The sequence below is a fragment of the Podarcis cretensis genome (genome assembly GCF_951804945.1).
Source record: "Podarcis cretensis genome assembly, chromosome: 8".
In the NCBI taxonomy this organism is placed as follows: domain Eukaryota; kingdom Metazoa; phylum Chordata; class Lepidosauria; order Squamata; family Lacertidae; genus Podarcis; species Podarcis cretensis.
The window spans coordinates 11,845,235-11,868,039 of NC_137177.1; the positions used below are offsets into that span (position 1 = coordinate 11,845,235).

Here is a 22,805-nt window from a genome sequence, read left to right on the forward strand (position 1 = left end):
GCCAGCCATTGTCTCTCAGCCTAACCTACCTCACAGGGTTGTTGTGAGAATAAAATGGGGAGAGGGGGAACCATGAGCTCCCTTGGGGGGGGATGTGGGTGATAAATGTAATTAGTAAATACATAAATAGAATTAAGTCCACCACCTTTGCCTTACAGAATCTGGAAACAGGGCTCAGAATCCAACAACTCCTAAGACTTTGGAATAGGCCAAATTGCAGCCAGGGATGCAGGGAAAGCGCTTGGAGGAAGATGTTTGCCACTTGTTACAAGTAGCCTGGGGGTGTATTTAAAACAAAGGGAGGGGGAGGCCAGCCAGCAATTTGCACAGGATCAAAAACAAAGAGCAAGAGTGAATCCGGGGAAGAGGAAAGAACTGCAAAACATTCTGTGAATAGCCTGGAGGAACAGGGAAAGGATACAGTGCAGATAAGAGGAGGAGGGTGGGGGAGAAGGTCCAGACAATGGTCTGATGGCACATGATGCTATTAAGGTACCGTATATTTGTTAAAGCTAAGCAACCTGGCCAGTTGCTTAGACGGGAGACTGAATAACCAGGGCTGGCTCAGTCAGAAAGGCAGTTTGTAACTTAGCATGCCAGGGGAGACGGCTGGAGCCCTTAGGTCATGCATGTCCAAAGTCCGTTCCGGTGGCCTAATCCGGCCTGCCGGTCGGTTTAATCCAGTCCCTGTGGCAGTTTATTTCCGGGCTAAGGTAAAGGTAAAGGGACCCCTGACCATTAGGTCCATTCGTGGCCGACTCTGGTGTTGCGGCGCTCATCTCGCTTTATTGGCCGAGGGAGCCGGTGTACAGCTTCCGGGTCATGTGTCCAGCATGGCTAAGCCGCTTCTGGCGAACCAGAGCAGCACACGGAAACGCCGTTTACCTTCCTGCCAGAGCGGTACCTATTTATCTACTTGCACTTTGATGTGCTTTCAACTGCTAGGTTGGCAGGAGCAGGGACCGAGCAATGGGAGCTCACCCCGTCGCGGGGATTCGAACCGCCGACCTTCTGATCGGCAAGTCCTAGGCTAAGCTCAACAACTTCAATCCTTAAAAAAAGCTCAACAACTTCAATCTTAAATAAAGGTCAATAACTTTGGTGGGCCCTCACGCATGTTCACCTCATCAAATCTGGCCCTCTTTGGAAAAAGTTTGGGCTTCCCTGACTTAGGTCCTCATAGGCTTCTCATACGCAATTGGTTGGCCACTGTGAGAACAGGATGGTGAACTAGATAGGCCACTGGCCTGATCCTGCAGTTCTCTCCTTACGTTCCTGTGCCAAGCTGGAGCCCCGCACTAAGGAAGGTCATGACCCCAAGTCGTATGTGTCATGTAAGTGTCTCCCACAGGGGAGCCGCAGAAAGAATGTGGTTGGTCAAGGGAGCCATGGACTCCCAAAGGCTGAGTGAAAACCACTGCTCTACAGGTTTCTACGTGCAAAAAAAAAATGGAAAGGAAGCAAACCCAGAGGTCCTTGAGAAGCACTTTTGATGCATATACTTAGATGAGAAAGGTGAAACGAGAAAGAAAACGGCACCTACAATTTACAGTGCGTTTTCTCAACTTTTCTAAAAAAAGCTCAACAACTTTTTGGGGGTCTCCTAAAAAAAGCTGTGCCTCAGGAGCTGGGGGGGTTGCTACGCTGCTGACGAAGGAAAGTTTGGGGCCAACAGAAGTTTGAAACAGAAGCAAGGCCTTTGTGTAAACAGGTTTGAGCCTGGCCTCGTGAGACGTGAAGCTCCTTGTCCAGATTCCTGCCTAGCCAGGGGTATTCCTGGGCTCACAAAACAGTCTGTCACCGTCTCATCTCCCCATCTGTAAAGCAGGAATATTAATGATCTGGCTGCTCAGTGCTACTGTGAGGTTGGGCGAGGTGATTGGGGGAGCATCAGCAGACACTCCAGGGGGAAGGAGTGTAGCTGAGAAGGTGCTAGCACAAAAGTAAAGGATCAGGGGTGGGAACGGCAACTCACTCGTTCCTGGGCCACGGGGCACACAGGGAACAGGCAGCAGCAGATCTGAAGGAATGTGAGCGGGGAGGGATCCCTGTCTGGGCATGTTGGGGAGCTCAGAAGATTCCATCCTCCAAGCAGACAGGCAAGGGTGGGGAGAGGCAGAGACCAAGCAACCGGGGCCTGGCTGCAGGGAGGGAAGCGCTGATCAGGAAGCCCCCCTGAGGTCTACAGGCACAGACCACTTTCCGTTCATGTCCATGGAGAGTGCCATGAAGACTCCGCCTCTCTGCAAAAGCCAATTTTGCAGGACTTGCACAGTGCAGATCTGGGGATCTGGGCGCAAAGAAGCAACGGTATCAAGGAGGCCACTAGGACACAGCGCCAAGCTGCATTAGGACACTGGTATTTACGTTGTACACAACCCATGTGTAAAGCACATTCAACGGATATTTAAAGTACACAGCTTCTCCCAAAGAACCCCAACCCTCCAAATGTCCCTATTTTCCAGAGACAGTCCCGGATTTACAGAAGCCATCCCGGTTTCTGATTTGATCCCGGAATGTCCTGCTTTTCCTTAGGACATCCCTATTTTCACTGGAGAAATGTTGGAGGGTATGGAGTTATGTGACTCCTGAGGCAAGGACATAAGAAATTCCACAACCTTTAGAAGACATCTGAATGCAGCCTTGTACAGTGGACGCTCGGGTTGCAGGAGGCACGTTCGCAACCTGCAGCCCTGCATCTGCACATGCACGGGTTGCGATTGGGTGCTTCTGCGCATGCGCTGAAACCCAGAAGTAACCTGTTCCGGTACTTCCAGGTTCAGCACAGTGCACAACCCGAAAACTCGCAACCTAAAGCGTCTGTAACATGAGGTTTGACTGTATAGGGAAGTTTTGTTTTTAACATTTAACGTTTAATTATGTTTCTATATATGTTGGAAGCTGCCCAGAGTGGCTGGGACAACCCAGGCAGGCAGGCAATATTGTTACGGAATAGGACAGCCCTGTTTTCATCGGAGAAATGTTGGAGGGTTGGAATCCTGGGGATTTACACGAAGCTCTGATTCCCATTACATCAGCGGTCAGCAAACTTTTTCAGCAGACCTTGTGGGGGGCCGGACTTTATTTTGGGGAAAAAATGAACGAATGCCTATGCCCCACAAATAACCCAGAGATGCATTTTAAATAAAAGGACACATTCTACTCATGTAAAAACACGCCGATTCCTGGACCATCTGCGGGCCGGATTTAGAAGGCGATTGGGCTGGATCTGGGCCCCCGGCCTTTGTTTGCCTACCCATGCTTTAATGGAACCTATTTCCATGTAGGGGTCGATTTTGATTTTCTCCGCTTCCTGTTTTTCCAGTCTTAAATGCATCTCTGGGTTATTTGTGGGGCCTGCCTGGTGTTTTTACATGAGTAGAATGTGTGCTTTTATTTAAAATGCAATCTCTGGGTTATTTGTGGGGCATAGAAATTCATTCATTCCCCCCCCAAATATAGTCTGGTCCCCCACAAAGTCTGAGGGACAGTGGACCTTGCTGAAAAAGTTTGCTGACCCCCCTGCATTACATTAACAAACTACAGTTCCCATCATTCTCTGGGGGGAAGCTGTGTCCTTTAAATGTTTGGTGTGGATCTACGTAGTTGTCTTCTTAACCTATATGTCCTTGGTTAAGAAGACACTTACAGCGGCATTCCTAGGAAGATAGGAACATACCGAGCCACAGCACCGGTCCATCTAGTTCAGTATGGACTACACTGATTGGCAGAGGCTTTCTGGGTTTAAGGTGGGCCCCTCTCAGCCTTGAGATGCCCAGGATTGGACCTGGAACCTTCTGCATGCAACGCATGTGGCCTGTCACTGAGTGACAGCCAAGTATCGCAAATATTCTGAACAACTGTTGTTGCCCGCCTTCAATTGGTCTGCAAATAAACCCCGAAGGTGGGATACACAGTACAGTATTAAAATAACAAAAAAAGGGGGGGAACCAAGCACTACAGAAAACACAAGTTCCCCCAAAGTAGATATTAAAGCTCTGTGTTTAAAACAGGATGTGCAATGCAGTTTTTGCTCCATGTAATCTAGGGGTACGTGGACTGCAGAGCATACAAAAATATGAGTGCATAAAAAAAGTCTTGCTGGGTCAGCCTCGCTTTTTTGTGGGGTTGGGGGGGAGGGTGTAGCTCAGGTGCAGAGGTCCCAGTTTCAATCCGCAGTACAGTGGTACCTCGAGTTAAGTACTTAATTCGTTCCGGAGGTCCGTTCTTAACCTGAAACTGTTCTTAACCTGAAACACCACTTCAGCTAATGGGGCCTCCTGCTGCTGCCGCGCCGCCAGAGCATGATCTCTATTCTCATCCTGAAGCAAAGTTCTTAACCCGAGGTACTATTTCTGGGTTAGCGGAGTCTGTAACCTGAAGCGTATGTAACCTGAAGCGTATGTAACCCGAGGTACCACTGTATATCCAGTTTGGGCTGGGAGAGACTCTTAGCCCAAATCCTGGGCAGAGTTGCTGCTGGTCCATGTAGGCAAGGCTGAGAAAGGTGGACCACTGGCCTGATTCAGTGTACAAGGCGGTTTCGCCTGTTCCTGACGGATGAAGTGCCCATCTAGTATGCTGCTGCCTGATGCCGCTGAGAAAGGGTGGCCCAAGGGCGAGAAGGAGAAGGGAAGCCCACGAACCTGAGTTATATATGTGGTGAAAGGGGCATTCACACTGGGGAAGAGTACTATGGGAAGATGTGCAGGCCCAAGCGAGAGGGGATGCAAGTCACAATGGGAAGAGGCAGCAGGCCGGAGGGATGTGCTATGCCCCTGCTTCCAGCTCCAAAGAGATGTTTAGCAAGGCTGCATTTATTCAGTAAAAAGGCTGCAGAATTCAGCATTCTGAGGTTCTCAGGTTCCACTTTAAAAAAAAAGAAAGAAAACAGAGAGAGAAGGTGGGGAAAGAGAGAAAGACAGAGAAGAGCAAGCTTTTGGGCCTTTAAGGTGTCGGAGTTAAAATTTCAATATTTATTTATTTTAATCCTGTTGCGTGCAACACCTGGAAACACCTCTGAAGCCTTCTTGAAAGCTCATCGCCAAAGGGTCTTTAATTTAATGGCATCTTAACTTAAGGGTTCCCCCCCCGCCACCGCCCCACCCTCCCAAGAGTAAATAGTAATGGCATGCAATATTGTAAAGAGGAGGGTTTTCCCTCGCAAGCAGCGAAGTCTCAGAGGGGCCCACAGGGTGTTGGCTTGCAGAGGGGTGGGGAGGAAGGCGAACTGGACAGAGAGAAAGGTTATGCAAAAAAGCTCTGAAAAGCCAGATGATAGGAATATCAGCAAGGAATATATTGAGGTCTTCTTCTATCCTTGAGAGTAGGAAGGCAAGGCAAGTCTTTGAAAGTTTCAGGCTGCAGTCCTAAGCAGCCCAGGAAGCAAACCCCATTGGGCACAGTAGGGCTTGTTCCTAAGTAAACACACACAGGATTGTGCTGTTATTAAGGCTATAAATTAGGAGCAAATGGTCGCGAACACAGACCTCCTTGCACCATATACAGTACAGTGGTACCTCGGGTTAAGAACTTAATTCGTTCTGGAGGTTTGTTCTTAACCTGAAAGTGTTCTTAACCTGAAGCACCACTTTAGCTCATGGGGCCTCCTGCTGCCGCCGCACGATTTCTGTTCTCATCCTGAAGCAAAGTTCTTAACCTGAGGTACTATTTCTGGGTTAGTGGAGTCTGTAACCTGAAGCGTCTGTAACCCAAGGTGCCACTGTACAAACTTTCTCAAGATCTGGCTGTGTTGATGGGCAGGCCATGGACCTCTAAGGGCTTGCTTTTTTATATAAATATCAGGATGTGGTTTGAAAAAGTCATCTGCAAAACAAGCCGTAAATGAGGCTGTGGTACAGGATTGGCCGTAAGGAACTGTTTTCCAGTGCATGCTGTTTGGGAACAGGACAGATCCATCCATTAGCAGATAGGTGAGTCCCTGGCCCTGTAAGCTGTCTGGATAGGAAAACACTTTTTGGAACCATATTGTTATAGATTTGAGGGGATCCCCCCCAAAAAAAATCCCTAGAAATTAATAAATGGTAGTTGTTGTTTAGTCGTGTCCGACTCTTCGTGACCCCATGGACCAGAGCACACCAGGCACTCCTGTCTTCCACTGCCTCCCGCAGCTTGGTCAAACTCATGCTGGTAGCTTTGAGAACACTGTCCAACCATCCCATTCTCTGTCGCCCCCTTCTTGTACCCTCAATCTTTCCCAACATCAGGGTCTTTTCCAGGGAGTCGTCTCTTCTCATGAGCTGGCCAAAGTAGTATTTTGATTAACTGGGATATGGATGAAAATACAAGCTGCAGGACTGTGCCAGAAAGGGAATCCCTGGCCTGGCTTATGCAAAACAGCCTGGCTGGCCTAAGGAAGAGCAAATCTATTAACATAATAATAATAATAATAATAAATTTTATTTATATCCCGCCCTCCCCAGCCGAAGCCGGGCTCAGGGCGGCTAACAACACTAAAACAGTACAACATTATAAAAACATTATAAAAATTAATTAAAATCAAAATTGATGGCAACCATAAACTAAGGTTTTGTAAAGATTGCCAAAGGAGGGAGTCAGGCTGCGCCCTGACCAAAGGCCAGGTGGAACAGCTCTGTCTTGCAGGCCCTGCGGAAAGATGTCAAGTCCTGCAGGGCCCTTGTCTCTTGTGACAGAGCGTTCCACCAGGTTGGAGCCGCAGCTGAAAAAGCCCTGGCTCTAGTTGAGGCCAGCCTAACCTCTCTGTGGCCTGGGACCTTCAAGGTGTTTTTATTTGAAGACCACAAGTTCCTCTGTGGGGCATACCAGGAGAGGCGGTCCCGTAGGTACGAGGGCCCTAGGCCGTATAGGGCTTTGAAGGTTAAAACCAGCACCTTAAACCTGATCCTGTACTCCACCGGGAGCCAGTGCAGCTGGTATAGCACCGGATGAATGTGATCTCTAAGCGAAGACCCCGTAAGGAGTCTCGCTGCGGCATTCTGCACCCGCTGGAGTTTCTGGGTCAGTCTCAAGGGCAGCCCCATGTAGAGCGAGTTACAATAATCCAGTCTGGAGGTGACCGTCGCGTGGATCACAGTGGCTAGGTCAGGGCGAGAGAGGTAAGGAGCCAACTGCTTAGCTTGGCGGAGATGAAAAAATGCCACCTTTGTTATAGCTGCAATCTGCGCCTCCATAGAGAGGGAGGTATCGAAGATTACACCCAAACTCTTAACGGACGGTGCTGGCACTAATTGCACCCCCGCAAGAGATGGGAGTTGCCCCCTCAGTCCCATGTCGTCCTGTCCCAGCCAGAGGACCTCTGTCTTCGAAGGATTTAACTTCAACCGGCTCCCACGTAACCATCCAGCCACAGCCTCCAAGCATCTGATCAGTGTGTCTGGGGCCGAGTCAGGGTGGCCGTCCATCAACAGATAGAGTTGGGTGTCATCAGCATACTGATGGCAGCCCAGCCTAAAACTCCGGACAAGCTGGGCAAGGGGGCGCATAAAGATGTTAAAAAGCATCGGGGAGAGTATCGCACCCTGGGGCACACCACACACCAAGGAGTGGCGGGATGACAATTCCCCCCCAAGCGCCACCCTCTGTCCCCGACCAGAGAGAAACGAGCGCAGCCATTGAAGGACTGTGCCCTGGATCCCCACGTCGGCAAGGCGGTGGTCCAGGAGTTCGTGATCGACCATGTCGAAGGCTGCTGACAGGTCTAGAAGAATCAGCAGCCCCGACCCGCCTCGATCCAGCTGCCTGCGGAGATCATCTGTTAGGGCGAGCCGTCTCGGTCCCATGACCAGCGCGGAAGCCGGACTGGAATGGATCCAGAGCCGATGTTTCATCCAGAAACCTACCAAGCTACCAACATGACCTAATGGGCCATCCTAGAAGAATCCTTGGGCCTGCCTGGGAAGACAGATGTTGCAAAGGTGATGTGTGTGTGTGTGTGTGTGTGTGTATGTGTGTGTGAAGGGATAGGAAAAGAGAGTTTATGAGCAAGGAGTTCTAGGAAGAAGAACCAGGAAGAGAGACAGGGATCCATTTGCATTTGCTGGGTCCTCAAGACTGGCCAAGGGTACAGCACACAAATAATTACCGGGCTGCATGTCCTGCTTCTTCCAAAATCCTGGAGCCAATACTGAGTACAGGACACACACGGCATGTCTGTTGTAGAATGACAATACACCCCTCTGCAGGAGCAAGAGCTGGGCACAAATTCAACAAATAGATGAACATCTGATAGCAACACAGTGTCGACCTGCTTTCAGTCAGACACTGCATGTTGCCAGACAATGTATTGAAACTTGGATCCTGCCCACCAAACTTGAAAGGGGTGGGATTTCATTGCAATCTATTGGCTGCTCCCCCTGCTTGCTGGGGAAAATATCATGGCAAGGAAGAGACTAGCTTGGCCCCATCTGTTGACCAGAAAAGGAGCAGTGCAGGGAGCTTGCTTCTTCTTTCCCTGCCAGAAGAAATAACATCTTACAACTAAGAACTAGTGCCTGGGTTTGCTTTTTCCCCTCCTCCCTCCCAAAAGCTTTTCCTTTTGTGTCATGTCTTTTGGAAGCCTGGGTTCAGGGACTGATGGTTTCAAGACACTCTGGGAAGCCCCCCCCCCTTTTTTGGGGTTGAAGAGCAGGGTGCAACACACACAAGTAAATAAATAAATACTGGTGCTGAAGTGGGAAACCAGAATTGCTAAAGTCGCAGTTGCTAAAGGACTGGATGCTGCCAGATAGCTCAGTCGGTAGAGCAGGGGTCACCAGCCTAAAACCCATGGGCCAGAAGCGGCCCGCAGAGGTCGTTTGACCAGCCCCCGAACCACCCCCAAACTGAGCTGCCTGCTCTCGCGCTGCGCTAAACTGGCGCAGCGCGGGAAATTGTGTCTGCGCAGATGCAGATGCCAAAAATCATGGGCGGGCGCGATCCAGCCCACAGAGGGATCTCCACAGGACCGATCCAGCCCAGGCAAGATAAACCTTGCCGACCCCTGTGGTAGAGCATGAGACTCTTAATCTCAGGTTCATGGGTTCAAGCCCTATGTTGGGCAAGAGAGGGGCTGGATTACAGGACCCTGGTGGTCCATTCCAACTCTACAATTCTCTGATTCTAAAATGTGGGAATGCCAGGAGAGGCCTGCCAGATCTGAGCCAAGGTTCATCTCCCCTCAGCAGCCAGCCCCCTGCCTCTGGGAAGCCTTAAAGGTAAAGGTACCCCTGCCCGTCAGGGCCAGTCATGACCGACTCTAGGGTTGCGCGCTCATTTCGCTCAAGAGGCCGGGAGCCGGCGCTGTCCGAAGACACTTCCGGGTCACATGGCCAGCGTGACGAGGCTGCTCCGGCGAACCGGCACCAGTGCCACACACGGAAACGCCGTTTGCCTTCCCGCTATAAAGCGGTCCCTATTTATCTACTTGCACTTAGGGGTGCTTTCGAACTGCTAGGTTGGCAGGAGCTGGGACCGAACGACGGGAGCTCACCCCGTCGCGGGGATTCAAACCGCCGACCTTTTGATCAGCAAGTCCTAGGCACTGAGGTTTTACCCACAGCGCCACCCGCGTCCCTTCTGGGAAGCCTTACAAGCAAGTAATGAACACAGCAGCCCCCTCTGCTGTTGCCTCCCTGCAAATTGCACTCTGAGGCATAGCGCTTCTGCCCCTGGAGTTTCCATGCTGCCATCGTGATGGTTAGTGGCCAGTTACGAAGAGCTCTCTGCTGTGAGTTCCCCCTGATGCACTTTTAAAGCGGTCGAAATGTGTGGCCGTCATCACCACCATTTCTTGGGGTGGTGAATTCCAATACCACATGAGGTTTAGATTTGCCATGCCAGCTACATCTGGGGACCCTGTATGCCTGTTTGAAGCTGATCAGGATTTCTCCAGTGGGAAGGTGAATAAAAGAGGGCAGATTTCAGCGAAAGATTGCTTGCCCACCAGTCCTTCAGCATACACCTGGTATGCAGGCTGAGACCCTACCTGCCCATGGACTGTCTCGCCAGAGTGGTGCATGCTCTAGTTATCTTCCGCTTGAACTATTGCAATGCGCTCTACATGGGGCTACCTTTGAAGGTGACCCGGAAACTGCAGTTAATCCAGAATGCGGCAGCTAGACTGGTGACTAGGAGTAGCCGCCGGGACCAGATAACACCAGTCCTGAGAGATCTGCATTGGCTCCCAGTACGTTTCCGAGCACAATTCAAAGTGTTGATGCTGACCTTTAAAGCCCTAAACAGCCTCCGTCCTGTATACCTGAAGGAGCGTCTCCACCCCCATCATTCAGCCTGGACACTGAAGTCCAGCGCCAAGGGCCTTCTGGTGGTTCCCTCATTGCGAGAAGTGAGGTTACAGGGAACCAGGCAGAGGGCCTTCTCAGTAGTGGCGCCCGCTCTGTGAAACGCCCTCCCATCAGATGTCAAGGAAATAAGCAGCTATCTTATTTTTAAAAGACATCTGAAGGCAGCCCTGTTTAGGGAAGTTTTTAATATTTAATGCTGTATTGTTTCTAACACTCGATTGGGAGCTGCCCAGAGTGGCTGGAGAAACTCAGCCAGATGGGAGGGGTATAAATAATAAATTATTATATTACACAATTGGGGGGGGGGACCCTGTGCCTATATTAAAAGGTCTAGGATGCTCTACCTAGCACAAAGTTGCCTTAGAACAAGCCCCCAGAATCCCTTGCACCACGCAGGGCTTCTACGGCAGGCGTTCACAGGGCACATGGCAGAATGTGAACTCGGAAAGGGTTCCTCGAGAGCGGAAAGTTTTAAAAGCCGCCGGTTTAACACATAGAGTTTAATCCAAAAATTCAGGGCAATCTTATTTGACAACAGCCCTCTCTCATTCTCTGAAAGCTGTTATCCACTACTTGGATAATCTGTTTCAAAGCCATCTTTTAAACCTCAGCATTGTCTCAACAGAAAAGCAGGGCTTGGGTGAATGTGCTCTGTGTGCTCACCCAGGTGCCCTAAGAGGGGAGGGTCCCCCCCCCCCCAGGTTTGTGCGCCTTCCTAAAAACAGAGAATCAGCTCCAAAAAAACTGGGAGCAATTTTTTCCAGCTCTGCTGCTGATCTAGCTAACGGTTTCAGCATCTTTCTGTCAAGTCTTTATTATTTGTCGTTGGGTAACATTATATTGCTGTTGTTGCAACACACCCCAAGGAGAATTGACAAGCCATTGCTTTTGTGATCTACTGGTGAGCTTCCAAAGGCATCAATACCTGATCGTTACTGGAAAGAGGAGGGGCTAGATGGATTTCAATTTGATATCCCGCCTTTCACTCCCTTTAAGGAGTCTGAAAGCGGCTAACATTCTCCTTTCCCCTCCTCCCCCACAACAAACACTCTGTGAGGTGAGTGGGGCTGAGAGACTTCAGAGAAGTGTGACTAGCCCAAGCTCACCCAGCAGCTGCATGTGGAGGAGCAAAGACGCGAACCCGGTTCCCCAGATTACGAGACTACCGCTCTTAACCACAACACCACACTGGGGCTTCCTCAGATTCAGCAAGTCGGTTCTTGCATCCATTTGTGCCCAAAGCATGCACGGGAGAGACCTGTATCATCTATGCACGATCAAGTGGAATATATAACAAGTGAGATCTGCAATAAAATGTTGCGGCGCACCAAGTGTGGGACACTTCTGGCCCTCAAGATGCTGCCGAACCACAACTCCCATCTGCTTCAGCCAGCATAGCCAATGACCAGGGATGATGGGAGTTTAGCAACATCGGGAGAGGGGGCAGCAAAAGTTCCCCTACTCCTCCATTATACCCTAACACCTAATAATGCTCCTGTTCAGGGTTCCAGTCAACCATGTCCTATGTCAAGAAGCTGTCAAGGGCTCAAGCAGTTCACTCCCCCTGCCCGATTTTTTTGTTTTCCCTTTCCGACTGACACTCAACATTTTGTGATTCCCTTGCTTCTACATAACTTGGGATTTACCTAAGCACGTCCTCTCAATTTCCAGCAGCCCCTTTTGGGCTCTAATTCTGTCAAGATCCTACCTCCGAGGGCACAATTCACAGGGAATGATGCTGAATTGCTTGCCCTGTCTCCCCAGGTCTCTGAGCATGCGTGCCTCCTTCTGTTTAAACAAGGGGTTTGGATGATGGGTTTAAGATTGCAATCTAGCAGGTTCCTAACCTGCCTGACTGTTTCAGGTTGTAGCCTCCAGTGTTTGTTTTAGCGGCCATTTTAAGCCATGACAACTTAAAAAAATAAAAAATCTGAATACATCTAAATGCATTTATGGGTGCACATGGTCAATAGTTTGAGAGTGGATAACCCAAAACAGCACTAGGATGTTTGTGGAGAAAGCAAAGAAAAGCTGGCCTTCTTGCTAGCCTACGGGATAGAATTGCTGCTGCTACATTTATCCCGGAGCAAATTTGTTTTATCCCAGTGTATGTCATCCGACTACATTTTATGCTGCAAGGAGCCTTTGAAGTTATCTTCTGGCAGATTCCCACCCTCAGACAATCAAACAAGCTATGGTTTGTTTCCCCAAAGCTCGGTTTGTTTTCCAGCTGCTCTCGCCTCAAGACTTTGCAGTTTGGTGACCAGGATGGGGTCAGTAAAAAAAAATAAAAAAATAAAAAAATCAAGGAAGGGTGCTGAGTTCACACATGAGACCAGGAAACCAAGTTTCGTAAGCCAAATAGCTTCAGATCATTCTTTGTTAATGGGAAACAAACCATAGTTAAGTTGCTGGGCATGGTTCATATGTAACAATAAGGGTCTTAGCCAATTAAGTTCTACTTAGAGTAGAACAACTGAAATCAATGAACCTAAGCTAGTTATGTCTTCTAAGGGCTATCAAGATAATAGTGTACAGCTAGGCTTGTTCTTACGGGCAATGTTCAACTCTAGGCATCACTAGTTAAAGTAGAGGTGGAGAACCTGTGGCCACCAGGTGCTGCTGGACTCCACCTCCCATAATTCCTGGCTGCTGGACAACTCCCATAATTCCAACAACATCTGGAGGGCCATAGGTTCTCCATGCTCAAATTAAAGGATCTCAACATTAAAACCAGTGTCTTGTTTCTAACAGGAACTAGCTGGAAGCTTCCAAGAAGAGTGCAAAGGCAACATCCCTTCCAAGCTGATTGCCCTCAGCGTCTTGTATTCACACAGGCATATTGCCCTCTGGTTCACAGAATCATAGAGTTGCAAGGGACCTCCAACGGTCATCTAGTCCAACCCCCTGAAATGTAGGAGTTTCCATCTAGCTCTCCTGGCTAATAGGTGCTGGAAGACTGGTTATCCTCCGCAAATATGCCTGCTTGCTTCTTCTTTTAAGCCCTCTTAGCTAGCGGCCATAAATATATCCAGTGGCGGTGAATTCCGCAAGTTAATTGCACGTTGTATATGAAATACTTCTCTCTTTCGGCTCTCCGGAGCCTTGAGCTACTAATCTGCCGGGGAGGTGCCGCTGCGAGATTACGACAGGCTCCAAGGCTGCCCCGTGAACTGCCGTAGCAAAAGTGGGATTAGAACTCTGCTCTCCCAGATCAAAATATAATCCTCTCCTTGGTGCACTAAGCTTGTGTATATGTTGCGTGTGCGCAGACACCAATGCCTCACACAACCGAAATCTCCCGTGGGGACGCCCCTCTCTTCTCCAGGTCTCTGGGCTGCCTGATGTTGCCCAAGGGGGTAATTATAAAGGTGTTTGTTTTTGATTGCCTCATTTAGACACAAGTGGCTTTTGCCCAGCGCAGAACCCGCCTTGCATGTGCATGTGTGTGTGTCTATATATCTATATCTGCCTGTCTGATGCAACAGCTGAACACTCAGAGAGGGAAAGATGGGGCCCACTCCCCTCTTATCTAGGAGGAGATGCGCCTCTGTCATTTATTGCTAAGGGGGAAGACTCCAAAATTGGCTGGGGGAACACACGCTTTTGACCCACGTGAATCTTCCGAAGAGGGCGCCTTCCATCTGTATCCCCCCCCCCCCGCAACCCCTACATCTTAGGGCTATGAGAAAGTGAGGCCTGGAAAATCCCTAGAAATGGACTCTTCTGAGACAGCCATGACTAAAATTAGAAGTGCCGTAACTATGGGTGGAAGCGAGGGAGGACTTTGTGGCCAGGGGAACAGGCCCAAATTATCCCTAACTTTATTAATTATGGTGTTAGAAACACCTGAGGTGGCCTGGAACATGAACACACACACACACACAGAGAGAGAGTGTATATCTCATACATTTAAAGAAAAAATAGAGAAAAGAATCCTGGGAACTGTAGTTTCTGAGACAGCTTGGAAATGTTGCTGTGTGAGGGGAAAACTACAGTTCCCATGATTCTATGGGGGGTGGGGAGGTGTGCTTTAAAGGAAGGGTGCGTACATAGCCAGTTGGCTGGAGGAAGTGGAGCCTAGTAGGCGGGCATGAGAATGAGAGGGAGAGCGAAGGGTTGTGAGGCTTACCGTACCTTGCCTCCAGTCTGCAGCGCCATCTTGTTTGCTCGCTGGAGATCGACATCTGCAATACATTCGACTTTGGCGAGAGGATGGCTGTGCAAACAGAGCAGAGGGTTAGGATACCAGCACAAAAAGTGTGTGTGTGGTTTTTTTTGGTGAGGGGGGTAGAATCTCTGCCAAGAGAATCTGGCTTAAAGATGTCGAGGACCAAAGAGGACACCTCACTGCTCCAAGCCCAAACGAAAATTAACGGACCAAAGACTGGCTGTGTACATGCCATGCATTTAAAGCACATTATGGCCAATCCTGGGAACTGCAGTTTACTCCCAACATACCTACCATTCTCAGCACATTTATCAAACTACAGTTCCCAGGATTCTTTGGGCTGGGGTTGCTTTGAATATATGGCTTGTACCATGGCCAGCCCATGACATTTGGGCACCTGAGGGGAACCACAAAATGGCGTCTATTCACCCCTGCCAGGGAAGAAGGGGTGAGTAAAGATCAACCTCAGGAACAAGGGAGGAAGAAGTATCTACATCAGGATCAGAGTGATTACAGATAGTAGCCTTTAACAGCCTTGGTAGTTGCTGCTGTGTTACAGCTCCCAAAATACCCTGGGCAATGCAGGCGGAAGCTGATGTTAGTTGTAGTTTGAAAATTTGCAGGGCAACAGGTTTTTGTTTTTAGTTTATTATGATATCTGCCCTTCCTCCTGGGAGCTCAGCGTAGTGTACATGGGTCCTCCCACTCTCCGTTTTATCCTGACAACAACCCTGCGAGGTTGATTAGGTTCAGAGATTGCGATGGGCCCAAGGTCGCCCAGCGAGCTGCATTGCGGAGTGGGGATTCGAATCCAGTGACATCAAATTAATGTTTAAACTTTTCCTGCATTAACTACAACAGAAAACACCAGAATGTCACATCGGTAGAGGGGAAAGGGAGGACTCAGAAGGTGGAGTTTTGGGGTCCCAAAAGGTTGTGTGAGTTTGCAGCCCGGTGCCACTTCTAAACACTTGACAAGGGTTTAATGTGTGAGCCCAGAAGTTCCAAGTTAAAACTTCATGTCTACCAGAAACTCAGTAGGTGGTCTTATGCATATTCCCCCCCCCAACGCCTCCCATGCATATTATTATATGGACAATTATGATTTCCAGAGGGGTAGCAGTAGTCTACATTACAAAGCTGTTGTAACGATTGCTGAGCCTGTGCATTCACAGCACTTTGAAAGGCTCTGTGTAGGAATGCATGATTCTTAAATAGGAATGAAATGTAAAGCAGCTGAGGGATATTACCAGCAGAAAGGAAGCTGTCTCGATCTATGTCGGAAGCATCGGAGAAGACAGCCTGCGTATGACACGATATTGCTCAGAGGCGCTTCTTCCAGTAAAACTCCGCAAGTCCCCCTCCTTTGTTAGAAAATAAACTTCCAAGTGGGTGCATACGGAGCAAACATTGCCACACTAATGCATCCACAGTGGGTGGGGAGAACTTAATAATGAAAAGTTTTGGGGAGCCCAAAGTAACCTATTAAGAGAGAACGGTGTTTGTTGTGTTTCTGGATGAGACACTGCCCAGGTAATCCTGCCCCATATCTGGAAAGGACAGAGGTGAGTGGGGAGCCTCCAGATGTTTCTGGACTTCCACCAGCTGCGGCCAGCATTGCCAATGGTATGGGAGGATGGGAATTTTGTAGCCCAAACTCTGGAGGGGCACAGGTTCCCCAAACCATGACACAGACAAAGATTGCCTGCCTTCAGAAGAAGACGTAGTCTGCAAGTCATGCAGATTTATTTATTTATCAAATTTTTATCCCGCCTTTCCTCCAAGCTCAGGGTGGTCACGTGGTTCTCTTTTTACAATAACCCTGTGAGGTAGGTTAGGCCGAGAAACTGTGATTGGCTCAAGGTTGCTCAGTGAGCTTCATCCAGAATTCGAACTCTGGTCTCCCAGGTCCTAGTCCAACACTCTAACCACTAAACCACATGGCTTGGTTGGTGGTTTTGAGCTCTTTGGAGGGCGAGTTGCTTTTTAGTCCTACATACTCTTAAAAGTAAATAATTCAGGGTCCAAGAGTAAAGTGGCATTGCAGTTTTAAATCAGACCTTCTCAGTGTTGGCTCCCAAGAGAGGTGTGTTGGGCACCATCCTTGCCAAGCTTTAAGCGGTCAATGAGGGCTGGCCTCTTATTATTGAATGCCCATTGTCCAGCCGATATGTGCTGCATGGCATTTTGGGGTGGGGTCATTTTCGATCCAATTTTCATTTCCAATTTTGGGGTGGGGTCATTTTCGATCCAATCTATTGCATTATCTTTCCTGGATGTAACTGGCATTTAGGGTGAAGGGCAATTAACAAACAGAACCAAATAATGAAGGCCATGAAGAAAAAGATGTGCCGGCTACCAGTACCATGGTACCTCGGGTTAAGTATTTAATTTGTTCCGGAGGTCCATTCTTAACCTGAAACTCTTCTTAACCTGAAGCACCACTTTAGCTAATGGGGCCTCCTGCTGCCGCCACGCCACCGAAGCACGATTTCTATTCTTATCCTGAAGCAATGTTCTTAACCTGAAGCACTATTTCTGGGTTAGCGGAGTCTGTAACCTGAAGCGTATGTAACCTGAGGTACCACTGTACTTCTCAGTGGGTGTGGAAGACAAATTCAAAAACCAGTGGAAGGAGGACAGTTCCCACTAGGGCCCGGAATACAAGGGGTTAACCCGAGGAGCTTGAGGCCTGACACCTGTTTAAAGAGACATGTGGGAATTTTCCGGTCTTGACCCCTGCCGCTGACCCCTGGCGACCAGGCTACTGGGGAACCAGGCCAAAATATGGGAACAATCTCCCCAGGCATGAAAACTGACAGCTTGGGGGAATGGAATGACGGGGGGGGGGAGAGAGGCTATACAAGGACCCACGGCAGAGGGGGGGGGCTGGAGATGGGGTGAGGGGGGCGGGCTGAATAGCCCTTGCATCCACCCGCTCCCTGCCCCCCACCGCACAAATCCCGACCTCCCAATTCCTTTTTTTTTTTTACTTTCTTTTTCAGTCTCCCATTGCACCTCCCAGAAAAGACCCCTTTGCAGATGCAATTTCTGCCCGCCCGCCCGCCCCCCCCCCCGGCCACCCTTTGCCCTGCGCTGTCCTTGGGACTCCCTCTGGGTGAAGGGAGGGCGCGAGGCAAGGAGGGTGGGGAGGGTCACAAGCCCAGGGAGCAGGCAGCAGCTGAGAGGTCTGGTGCCACATTTTCTGGGGCCCGGCTATAAATAGCCGGCGTTATAAATAATGCAGCATTATTCCCTCTATAATTATCGGGTGGGAAGTTTGCGGCCGGACTGGCGTATTACACGGCTGTACAGGCCGGCACCCTTCTGCCTCCCTTACACCAGTCTTCCTAATTTACACTCCTTCCTCGTGGGGCCTGTCCCTCATGCCAGAGGGACAAATCGAGAAACCGGATCCCTCCATTACTCTGGAGCAAAAGGCTCCATAGCGCAGACCGCATCCTTTTCATTTAAACTCCCAGGGAAATAACGGAGTGGAACCCTCACCCCACTGTCGGGGGGGGGGGAGGGAGCCAGCCTCCCCACTTCACCCCACCCCACCCAAAAAGCTTTTGCAATTGTAGCCCCTGCTAGGCTGAGGTTAATTTCGAAGGCAGAAATTTTGACCCGCTCGGCTTTAAGCCTGTCCAAAAGACGTGCCCCGCTGACCCACAGAGCCTGTTCCCTAATCCGACATGTGTGTGGGTTGCCCGGGGTTACTCGGTAGTGAGGGAAAGGCAGGTGGGATATGCTCAGAAACACACTTGTCATGTTACAGGGTAGATTCTGGATATTTAGCATGCTCTGGGGCTCAGTCCCAGCATAAATTAAGACCCGTTTCATTGTGACATCATCATCATCATCATCATCATCATCATATAGCACCACCAGTGCATGGCAGTTTATAGCATGCAATAGGAGAGGTCTCTGTCCCAAGGAGCTTACAATCAACCTCATGATACTAGAGTTCCCTAGGTATATCATTTAAAATGCATCTACTTTGTTAGGGTTTTAGTCCTGTTTTAACTGTATTTGCTGTTTTTAATCTTGTGTGTTAAATCACCCCGAGGCAGTTGTTTGGAAGGCAATTAACAAATCACTGATAATGCAGTAGTAATGAATATCCAGCCCAATTGTTTAGCTCCCTTGTTTAGAGGCAAACTGTCAAATCTGCTTTCCTCTACACGTGAAAAAACCTTCAGGCATCTCAGAAATATAACCAGTACACACACTGCCAAATTTTGACTACATCCAGAGTCTTAGCAAATTGGGGGTGTCCAAGCCAGCACAGGTGGGGAAACTGAGGCAGACACAGTGAACAGGGATGATGAATGCATGCCTGTTTGTTCCTAACAACACCCTCTTGCCTTAAGGGAGATGGGAATAAGGGGTGCCCCCTTCTGCTGCGGGAGAATTGCATTCTGACCTCCCTATGCAGGTCTACTCAGAAGTAAGTCACAGAGGTCAATGGAAGAGTTTGTTTCAAATATGTACTCCGTTCACACAGCTCACTGGGTGGCCTTCAGTTACTCAACCTTGCATACCTCACGCAGTTTTATCAGACGCATAGGATTATATATATATATTGTAACTCACGGAGTCCCTCTAATATGGTACAGTGAGAAATAAATCTAGATGAATTCAAAATAAACAAGCCGCCTTTTTTGGCTCGGCTAAAATACGGAACCTAGGAATTCAGGCTTTCATTAAAAGGCCTTGTCAGAAGTGATGCTTACATGCCTCTCTTTTTTAAAACCTTCATCTTCCACAAGTCTACTGCAGATGAGGTTTTGGTCAGGTTTTGTTTTTTTACACGGAGAACTGGTTCCCTACGCATGCTGTTAAAGCAATATTCGCAAGGACCGCAATATTCGCAAGGACCGGCAATCTGGGTTTAAAATGGCTCCCTTGTGATTCCAACATCCACACATGGACCAAAGTTTTTGATGCAGCTGAACTGTATCCCACGGGGAAGGAGGGAGGGAGGGAGGGAGAAGAAGTTTGAGAACTGTAGTCCCTGATAGGCAAAAGTTAATATTTAAAAGGCAAAAATTTCCACCCTGGGGCCTTGAGCCTTTTGACAAGACCTGCTCTTTCCAATACAGTTTAAAGCACACCCCCCAAATCTGTAATATCAACTTCTATCAATTATAAGTTTCTGGGGGGTTTTTAAGTCACTCTTCTGCTTTCATAATGATGCAACACATTTTATGATTCAGTGGTTGTTGTTTTCAAAGACCTTCTGAGCACCATTTAGAATCATAGAATTTGATTTATAAATGTCCTTAGGTTTAAGCCTTTTTTCAAGGGGGGGGGGGGGGTTAAAAACAAAGACTCTCCCCTACCCACCCACCCACTTCTGCCTGTATTCAAGACTGTTGTTCTATATACTCCTTGGTCCCCCCCCCCAAATCCTAATAATTGGGGAGTTCGTGATCACCCCATTTGGCGTTGGGTCCAAGAATCAGAGGCATGCAACGTCTGGATCTATTATGCAAAATGTTCTGCCCCACATGCAACACTCCCCCCCCCCAAAAAAAAATAAGAAGACAGAGCTGAGGGTGCAGAGGAGAAGAGAGAGAGAGAAAAAGAGACTTACAGAGCAAAGAGGAAGAGAGGGCTTTCTTTGTGTGGGGCTGCCCCATAGACGGGCTAAGTCGTCCCCTCCCTTTTTGCCCCCGGCCAGCTGGGAGGGAAAGAGCGAGCGAAGCGGGTATATTTAGCCGCAGGGCGGGGTCGGCCGCCTGAGGAAGGAGGGAAGGAGGAAAAGAAGGAGTAAAGCGGGATTAAACTCTAGAAGGGGACGCCCGGCGCCTTGTGACTCCTCCATCGCCGAAATAGCAGCGCGAGGCGAGAGGAAAAGTTTGTTCCTGCGGCGGAATTAGCGGCAGGGCACTAAAAACAGCTGCAGCGAAAGCAGCGCCGCCGCCGCCGCCGCCGCCGCCTCCCTGGCCCGGGGCGCCTGCCAGCTGGCAGCCAGCTCCGGCCCTGCCCTGCCCGGCCTGCCTGCCCGCTCGGAGCGAGAAGCGCGGCAGACACAAGCACAGGCCCGCACGGCCCTTCGCACGCACGGCGAGCCTCCCTTTGTTGCCGCTTCCTCAGCGCCGCCGCCGCCGCCGCCCGTAAGAGGCGTGGGTTCCGCCTTGCTGGCGCCCTCGGCCGCGCAGCGCCTCCTGCCGGCGGCGGCGGCCCGGAGCGGTCGGCAGGGGGCGCTAAGGAGGAAGCGCCCGGATAGAGGCGGCGGCGGCGGCAAAGCAGCTCCCGCCGCGTCTCTGTGTGAGTTTCCGTTCTGGCTTTCCTCCTCCTCCCCATCAGCTTTTTTCAGTTTCTCACCACGCATCAGGCTTTAGATTTAGATTTGATGAATTTGGTCAATTCACCAAAGGGTTGCTAAAGAATCATAAAACAAGGATGCAGGGATGGGGAGGTATGGGGAAGTCGAAGGAAAGAAGGTGTATGAAAATACAATTTTGAAGTTATATTTGTTTAAATGTTTTGTATGTTTTTGTTTTGTGTTTTGACTTTCTGTTTTGTGCGTTGTTTTTATTATGTGTTTGAAAAATGAATAAAAATTATTTTAAAAAAAAATAGATTTAGATTTGATTAGGCCCTAAGCTACTGAAGGTAGTGGGGCCCTTTATATGTCCAGCTGTCCTTTGTCAACAACAAATTGTCGCTGGTTTTTGGGTTGAATATATGCTATATGGTAATCTATGGACCTAATAGGTATCTAAAGCCATTTGCACATAACAAAATATGTATTTTATCAAAGTAGTTGTAGAAAAGTCCATGCAGAATGCAAAGTCCACACAGAATGTAGGCCCCCTATATATAGAAATGAGCAAACCAGTGATATTTTAGGGAGCAGGCTAGCAGACCTGCTTACATCATAGGAGCCTACATGAGACAAAACACTCTTGCTGTATGTAGGTTTTATTTTATATGTTTTTTATCTTATATTTTGGAAATGTACATCCACTCCCCCCCCCTTTAAATTTTTTTGGGGCCCCCAAGAGAGTGGGGTCCTAAGCTATAGCTTGTTTAGCTTATATGTTAATCCGGCACTGATCAGGAGTGCCACCTTGAATAAAATATTTGGGGAGAGGGGAAGCAGGCAAGCTCAGACTCTACAAATGTTCCTCTTATCCAGGGACAGTCCCAGACTTTTATGATTTGATCCTGGAATGTGCCACTTTTCCTTAGGACGCCCTGATTTTCATTGGAGGAATGTTTGAGGGGATGCAAGCTCCCCCCTGAATAATTGGTCACGGCGCAAGCGCACCATCTGAATGGCAATGCCCATCAACTTGGGGGGAGGGGCTTCAAATATTTTATTAGAGGGTCCGAAGGGTCCTCAGCCCCTTAGGAGTTGGCTCCTATGACACACACACACACACCCCAGCTTCCACAGCACTGAGTTCAATTCAGATATACAGTGGTACCTCAGGTTACATACGCTTCAGGTTATATACTCCGCTAACCCAGAAATAGTGCTTCAAGTTAAGAACTTTGCTTCAGGTTGAGAACAGAAATCCTGCTCTGGCGGCGCAGCAGCAGCAGGCGGCCCCATTAGCTAAAGTGGTGCTTCAGGTTAAGAACAGTTTCAGGTTAAGTACGGACCTCTGGAACGAATTAAGTACTTAATCCGAGGTACCACTGTAGTTTCAACATATTAAGCAGTATAGAAATCAAATAATCAGTCAGTTCATTCACTCCTGATACAAAGAGCCAGTGGAATTGTTGGGCTTCAGAAAGAGGCTGCCCACTGGCTCTCTTGTGCCCAGATCAGTGAAATACAGGTGGGCAGGGGACCCTGGAATTGTAGAGTTGGAACAGATCCCAAGGGTCAGCTAGTTGAATCTCCTGCAATGCAGGGATCTCAGCACACAGTCCCCCATCCAGTTTGGAACCATAACCAGATCCTGTTTAGCTTTGCAAATGTGCTAGCCGTTTTATTGCTGAAGGAGTTTCCTCTCAGTGTATATTACTCTCAAAACAAAAGTTTTATGGTTAGACATAGAAGTGTATCTAACTGTAATGCAATTAAAAAGAAAACAGAAAAACCTGTAGTTATCAGCAGCCTGGGTGCCAGGAAACATCAATTTGTCTCCCCTCCGCTGGGAGAATTCCAGACTGCTGAGATTAGCAGTAGTTACGTTAAAGGTGGCCTGCATATGTCAGAGGCTCTTCACATATTTCTTTATGTTCCAAAACTAAAGGGAGCTTTTGTTTCTGTTTCTTTTCTTTCTTAGAAGAGAGAGGTGCCCATCGTTTTAGAGGCCGCCTGTTTCCAATTTTGAAACCTAAGGGCTTCAAAGTGCGTTTAAGGGCCTCTGTGTCTGTCCACTAGC

General features: G+C 48.9%; 1 protein-coding gene across 3 annotated transcripts in view; it reads right to left on the minus strand.

Annotated features, from left to right (window-relative positions):
• The window catches only part of ERF (ETS2 repressor factor), a 39,972-nt gene extending 19,604 nt beyond the window's left edge, over positions 1-20,368 (minus strand). For 2 of the 3 annotated variants that reach the window (XR_013841323.1, XM_079985533.1), the window contains exons 1-2: positions 20,054-20,368; positions 14,416-14,502 (exon numbers count right to left, since the gene is read on the minus strand). Coding sequence is in view for 2 of the 3 variants with exons in the window: in XM_079985533.1 (XP_079841659.1) it covers positions 14,416-14,502; positions 20,054-20,099 (133 nt within the window). In the remaining variant the exon portion in view is untranslated. The remainder of the gene's footprint in view (positions 1-14,415; positions 14,503-20,053) is intronic. The other variant, XM_079985535.1, reaches the window with a different exon arrangement.
• Positions 20,369-22,805: the final 2,437 nt, after the last annotated feature.